This window comes from Eutrema salsugineum, unplaced genomic scaffold, assembly GCF_000478725.1.
Source record: "Eutrema salsugineum unplaced genomic scaffold, Eutsalg1_0 scaffold_9, whole genome shotgun sequence".
In the NCBI taxonomy this organism is placed as follows: domain Eukaryota; kingdom Viridiplantae; phylum Streptophyta; class Magnoliopsida; order Brassicales; family Brassicaceae; genus Eutrema; species Eutrema salsugineum.
In genome coordinates this window covers 11,007,277-11,014,320 of record NW_006256342.1, presented here as the reverse complement: position 1 = coordinate 11,014,320, position 7,044 = coordinate 11,007,277, and the positions used below count along the sequence as shown (strand labels likewise).

The window sequence follows — 7,044 nt, the reverse complement described above, 5'->3', positions numbered from 1 at the left end:
ACAGCTTCAGAGCTTGCAGACGAGTATGGACGCTCAGTTTCTCCGAATAAGTGACCGAATGGATGGCTTTGATACAATACTCTGCTCTGTAGAACAATATGTAAAAGAGACAAGAAGAGAAAGGGAAGGACCAGGAGATGAGGGAGGAGAATTTTTTCGAAATGATGTAGAACATGAACATGAATGAGGTGGAGAGAAACTTGAAAGTTTGGTGACAACGGAGAAAGCAGCCGAAGAAGAAACAGCCAAAGCAGAAGCCGAGGAAGAAGCAGAAGGAGCCGGAGCAGAAGGAAGCAGAGCAGAAGGAGGCCGAGCAGAAGGAGGCCGAGCAGAAGGATGCGGAGCAGAAGGATGCGGAGCAGAAGGACGCGGAGCAGAAGGAGGCGGAGCAGAAGGAGGCGGAGCAGAAAGAGCCAGAGATGAGTGAGGCAGAGCTGAAAGAGGCGAAGCAGCTTGTAGCTCGATCTCCGTACCTGCTTAGAAGTAAAGAGGTATTGAAGTTTGAAGAGTAATATCCATTGTTTTGGTAATACTTAATATTTCATGGTAACACTATGTTGTATTACTTGGTATGTGTAGGTAGAACCAGACGGTGCTGACATTGTGAACGCAGAAGTGGGTGCAAGTAAACGGAAACAAGAGCGATCGAAGTTAGGGCCAAACACAAGGCAGAGACGTTAAGTCTCCTATGACATTTGATATATGTATTTTTATTTGGAATAAACTGTATTAGAGTGTGTACTTCTATTTTTATTATTGATTTTGGATTATTGAAAACCAAATATTGGGAAAACTTGGTATTATTGGTGAAACCACATATAAATGGTATAACCTAGTTTTATTAGGTGTAACCATCTTAGTATTATTTGGTATAACCACTTATATATGTGGAATACTAGGCCTAAACAGTTCGAGTTAAAATTATTAGCATAATGTTTGTACACAATATAAGGGAGTACAAAACATTACGAATTGTGCACATATGGAATCCAGAACATAAGGAAGTACAAAAGAAAACATAAGACAGAAAACATCAGACACATTCACCAGTTGACCATATCAGGAAAAACCCTAACTACCCGGTGCACATATAGGAAGAACCTTCTGCATTCGCGAGTTAAGAAGCAGTAGTCGCAGATGTTCCCTGGTTTATACTCATCATTCCACCAACGCTCTCATCGGTTAACTGTACCGCACGAACAGTGGATAATAGTATTGAGGCGCGGTAAAAAGTGACGGTGGCTTTCATCGAACATCTCTGGCAACTCCATTGGCCAACGAAGATATACTTCTTCAACAAGGTCACGGGTTTACTTCCTTATTGTTTCCCGGCTTAGTTTGATGAGATACTCATCACCCTCAGGATGTTCCATAACAAGTTTCATGAACATCCCGTAGACATATACTGCACGCGTGTACCCTCTATCCACCGCATCCTTGATCAGTAGAATCCCTCCAAAATCTTGTCGATGAAAAAAAAGTTACATACCTCGCATGAAAAGCATGCCTGAATTTCGTGCATCATAGAACTCTCTAAAGACATCAATGATGAGATGGACATCTTGATCCACTGGATGAACCATATTAAAGGAATCAACTTCAGCGTAGAAGCCATGGCCTCTGGTGCAGTCGTTAAACCTATGACAAATCGAGCGAATCCATAGTAGGTCACCAATGGTGTTAGCCGACTTTGCTAGAACTTTTTCTAGTAGTTCGTCTGGTAGGGCTAGTAGGTAGGAGTACTCTGCCATGGATTTATATATGAAAGTGGTCGAGGCCGAGTTTTGTGAAAAGTTCTGAAACCCTAAGAGAAAATGATGGATTTTTTAATATAAAATGAAAATTTGAACCCTAAAAGAGAGGAGGAAGGAAAAAGTGATGGATTTGGGAAAGTAATGAAGAAGTAGAATGGATTTCAGAATTTCTTTGCGAACTTAAATAATAGAAAATGGAGGAAGTGAGTAGTCACGTCGAATAAACACGACCGTATGAGAGAGAGAGGAATAACTGCTACTCTCATTAATGCGTTATTGAAAATACTATGATTTTTACTCATATACTGTGATATTCGAACATTATGTCTGGATTACTAAAATGTTGGCATGTTATATATCATCAAGTTATCGTCAATTTTTCTGATGAAAATTTTCAACCAACCATAAATAATTTCTCCAAAGATAAGTTATCAAAAGTCATAAAATTAAACATCAAGGTTCTTAGGAAAAAAAAAGAGATTACATATATGAATTGTTCATAAAAAAAAGAGGCTTCATGTGAATTTCGATGACATTCCAGACCTCTTCCTCTTTATCTTCTTCATCTCTCCCTTCGAATAGAAACGTAGAAAATCTCATTTATGTTTAAAAAGTCATATAGCCTAAATTTGTATTCAATATTATTACTTAATCATGAGTTATGTCTACAATTAAAATTTAAAAAACCAAACAACATTAACTGATTATAATCCAGTCATATAGATTTCAACTTATTTTAGATTTATTATAACCAAAAAAATGACTAATTACTTACCCATTCGGATGTGTCCATGTTTCGAATTTCTCTCTCCACGAATCCGCAATGCATGCACTTCAATCCTATCTCCAGATCCAGAATCAATTCATGTTCCGGTTTTGTACAACGTGTGTGGGGAGTTTTATCGACTGAGATGTCTTTGTCCTTCTCCTCAAGAAAAAAAAATATATAAATTTTCACTCATGATCAAGGACATATTTTATAAACCATAAACAGAGAGTATATATTACTTTTGGAAGATTTTGCTTGACTTGATCATTTGATTTGCTGAGGAGATGAAATTGTTCCCACAGCTCTGCTTGCTCGATTTCAGAATCGGTTGGCGAAGGTGGTGACTTAGGTTCCACCACACCAAATCTCATTATCAAAGGTGGTGGCTTGATGATTAGCAGACCATTCTCATCATATTTTTTTCCATCTGATCTCTCCATTTTGTTTATGTATTGTTAGAAACGATGAGACTACTTGAAGAATTATAGAAGTACAATATCTCTGTAAAACGAGGAAAGAGGGAACGAAGCGTTTATTTATCTCTGTAAAAGTGAATAAATAAATATATAATAATAACTGTCTAAAAGATAATCACACCACGTGTTTAATCTTTGCATTAGTGTTGGTAGTTGCAGTAATCGTACTGCTGTTACTGCCGTAAGACTGGTACAACTACTAACACTGTATTTGATATTTACCAATACATTAAGTAAATAAATATTTTTGGGTTTATTACGAGAGAGAAAGATGTGACTTTTAATTTCTCCGCACGATAAGGCTGAACTGTTGAAGGGTATTTATTATATGAGTCGCACCCTAGGGTTTTCCTTTCTCTTTCTATAAATATAACTCGCTCTCTCTCACTCATATCTATCTTCTAAATCCTTTTCTCTCTATTTAGTGCTATCGTTGCTCTCTTTATCACTTCAAAATGGCCCCTAAGGCGTGGATCATGACTCATCTGAGAGAGTTTCTGCGGTTTCCGGCGAGTGGGTTCAGTGCAGGGCCAATGGCGGTAGACATTTACGAATGGCAAACAACACTGTTGCCCCCCCCCTAGTAGTCCATACGAAGGGGGCATCTTCTTCATCTTTATCCGTTTCCCACCAGAGTACCTCTTCAGGCGACCAATGGTGTCATGGAAGACGCCGATTCTGCACCCCAACATCGACAAACCCCGCGTCTTCCATCCGCTACTCGTCACCGCTACCTAGAAGGTTGGAACGACGGTGAAAGAACACCTCCAAGCTCTCCATGACATGCTGCTTCACCCTAAGGTGGAGGAAGAGGACAACTACCTCGCAGACGTCGCACGCATGTGCGTCATGGAACTGGAGAGGTTCAAGAAGGAGGCCCGCCTGATGACCGACGCACACGCCATGAATTAATTCATGGCGTTTTCACAATAAAATAATAAATTTTATATTTTACTATTTTCCATTGTAAAATATTTTATTATTTAAAAATTATGTCTGTAATATATTTATTTATTATTAAAATTCCTTGTGTTATTTTATCTACTATATTATCTCAGTTGATACATAAGGAATTCTTAATAAGGAAACTCTAATCAGGACTATCGGGTATAACAGTTTTCAACTCCCTGAAAAACCAGCCATAACTATCATTTTTTTCTGCATCAATTACTTCAAAAGAAATCGGATAATGGTGACGAATACCATCCTGACAAGCAACAAAGACTAGCTGACAACCCATTCCGGTTTTCAAAAAAGTTGCATCAACATTTATCACTTTCCTCATTGCTACAAACCCGTCAATGCAAGCTCCCAAAGTGACAAATAAGAACTTGAATCTTCGTTATCCGTCTAGTAACACATTGTGTTTTGTACCTGGATTCACCTGCTCTAGCATGTAAAATTACGAGTACAGATCTCTATAGCTGTCTTCAGGATAACCAAAAATCAGAGATTTAGCTTTCTGTATTCCTCTCCATGCGGTAGAGTATGACACACTCACATAAGCATTATTTTTAACCATAACCATGACATCGTGAGGAGTTGATATATCATGGTTTTTATGGTTTTTAACCATGGTATATGTCTTATTTATAGAGTCTTTTTAGTGTCTTTCGAGTCTTTTGGAGTCTTTTCAGGTCATAGGTACGTCTGGAGCTTAACTGGAGACTTTGGAGCACTTTGGAGCTTAATCAGGATCAAATTCGTCAAGTATGGATTTTGTGCTTTAGTGACGCTCGACACCATGGAGAGTGACGCGCGACACTTGTCAGAGAAATAAGGAAAAGGCGATTTTGTTTCCTATTTGAAGAAGGAGTTGGGCCCAAACGTTTTCAATGAAGCCCAAGACGTGTTTTAGAGATATATATAGGATTTTTATTCCCTTTTTACGCACACTTTAGATTTTAGAGAGAGAGATACTCTGAGTTTTCGGCTTTTGCGATTTCTGAGCTTGGGGAGACAAGTCTGTACTCTGTTCGTTTAGAGAGAAGATTTCGAACCCCTTTATCTATTTCGATTTATTCTATTGCTTTCTATTCATCATGTTTGTTGTTTCAATAACCATGTCTGAGTAGAACACCTGTTAGGTTTAGGGTTAATTAGGGTTTTCTCTGAATGATCAATTAACTTGCTAGTTAGGGTTCATATCTATTTGTTCTTCATCTTAGGTTGTTCTTAAAGCTAATTCTAGACTGATCACCTAGAACTTAGATCTTAGGTTGCTTAATTGACACGGAAGTGTAATTGAATAACTGGAAAGAACCTGAGTTGAGCAAAGTAACTATTCGCAAAGGAATTTGGATTAGGAGCTTTGTGAACATATCGAACTTGTGCATTAAGGCTGGTTTAAATCTGTAGGATTTACAAAGGAATTTGGAATTCTAGGATTTTAACTTAGATAATTCTCACAACGGAAGTTGGTTAATTATGGTTCTGTGTTTCGAGTTCAAGAACCGTGCTTAATAACTGAATCCTGACTTGTTAAGTTGATTTGCATTCATTGATCTCCTGAAAATCACCCTAGACCTAATCCTTATCACATCGAATTTACAAACCGTTTTCTTTGCTGCTTTATTTATTTCTCTTGCATTGTTATTTGTTCTGCATATTTCGACTTAGCGTAACTCCATCTACATAAGGTTTATTGAGTGACTTCTTGTCTCTGTGGTTCGACCCCTAGATACTACAATTGCACATCTGTGCTCTTGCAGAGTAGCTTAGAGATTTAACTTTGAGCATATCAAGTTTTGGCGCCATTGCCGGGGACTTGATTTCGCCATTAAACCTAGTCTTTGAGTTTCGACTAAGTTTTTCGACTTAGTGTCGAGCGATACCACTTGTGGTGTCGCGCGACACCTTCTTTTCTTTAACCTAGTTTACCTTTTTTCGTTTTCTCTTTTTGTTTTTGGTGTTTCAGGTTTATGCATACTCGTGGAACCAGGAGCAACAAGGACATCCCGCTAGTGAATTTGAGCAACGAACAGCTAGCTGAGTTAGAGCGAACGAAGCGGAAAGCAAGAGATCCGGCAATGATGGAAAACGCCAATGGACTTGTTCGTGATGATGATGGAACCTGGAGAGACCGAGAGGGTCATCTGTGCAATGCGAGAGGCCAAAGGATTGATGGAGATGGTAACATCATTCCACCAGCTCCTTTACCAGTGGATGTTGTTGACCAGAATCCACCACCTGCACCGCGTGGGAATGCTGCGATCGTTCCACAACAGAGGAACGTTCCAGAGGATCGGAATGCGAGGGAACCTGCACCTGCAGTTGGACGTGGACGAACACTTGGAGACTACAACAGGCCTGAGCAGTTCTATGCAAATCGTTCTGCGATTCGCGCTCCTGCGTTTCAAAGAAACGATTTTGAGCTGAAGCCTGTGTACTACACTCTTGTGGGTCAGCACCCATTCCATGGCCACTCTCATGAGCACCCTATGGATCACATCGAGAGGTTTGAGGATTTGGTCACCAGCATCAAATACAATGGAGTGTCCAATGATTTCCTCCTCTGCAAGCTGTTTCCTTACTCTCTTGCTGGAGATGCAGCTAACTGGTTGAAGCAATTGGAGCCAGGATCACTCACCACTTGGGAAGAGACCAGGAATGCCTTCCTGCACAACTTCTTCGACGATGCTAGGTCTGAGGAGTTGAGGACTAAGATTTCGACTTTCTCTCAAGAACCTACTGAAGCGTTCAAAGCTTCTTGGGTGCGATTCAAATCGTACCAGCGAGACTGCCCTCATCATGGCTTCAGCGATGTGCAGTTGCTGGGTATATTCTTCAGAGGCATCGACTGGAGGTATCAGATGGCGCTTGATGCAGCAAGCAATGGCAACTTCAACACTCGATACCCAGAAGAAGCTTGAGCTCATCGAAAACTTGGCATCCAGCAACAGCACCAAAAATGCTGATCTTGAGCGAAAGAAGCAAGCTAGGAACTTGGATAGATCGCAGATCGCTGAAGTGAAGGCTAAACTTGATTCTGTGCATAGCCTTTTAGTGGGTAAGAAATCTGTCAGATACACTGCAGGAGTTCAGA

General features: G+C 39.9%; 1 protein-coding gene and 1 non-coding gene across 2 annotated transcripts; both read right to left on the bottom strand.

Moving 5' to 3' along the window:
• Positions 1-2,269: 2,269 nt before the first annotated feature.
• Positions 2,270-3,053, bottom strand: LOC112085873 (SNF2 domain-containing protein CLASSY 3-like). The gene is made up of 3 exons (XM_024154780.1): positions 2,763-3,053; positions 2,530-2,679; positions 2,270-2,326 (listed from the first exon to the last, which is right to left on the bottom strand). Exons 1-3 carry the CDS (start codon positions 2,961-2,963, stop codon positions 2,270-2,272), a joined length of 408 nt encoding a protein of 135 aa, XP_024010548.1. The 5' UTR covers positions 2,964-3,053.
• Positions 3,054-6,649: 3,596 nt separating this feature from the next.
• Positions 6,650-6,756, bottom strand: LOC112087161. The gene has a single exon (XR_002899927.1). It is a non-coding gene; the product is annotated as a small nucleolar RNA R71 (small nucleolar RNA).
• Positions 6,757-7,044: the final 288 nt, after the last annotated feature.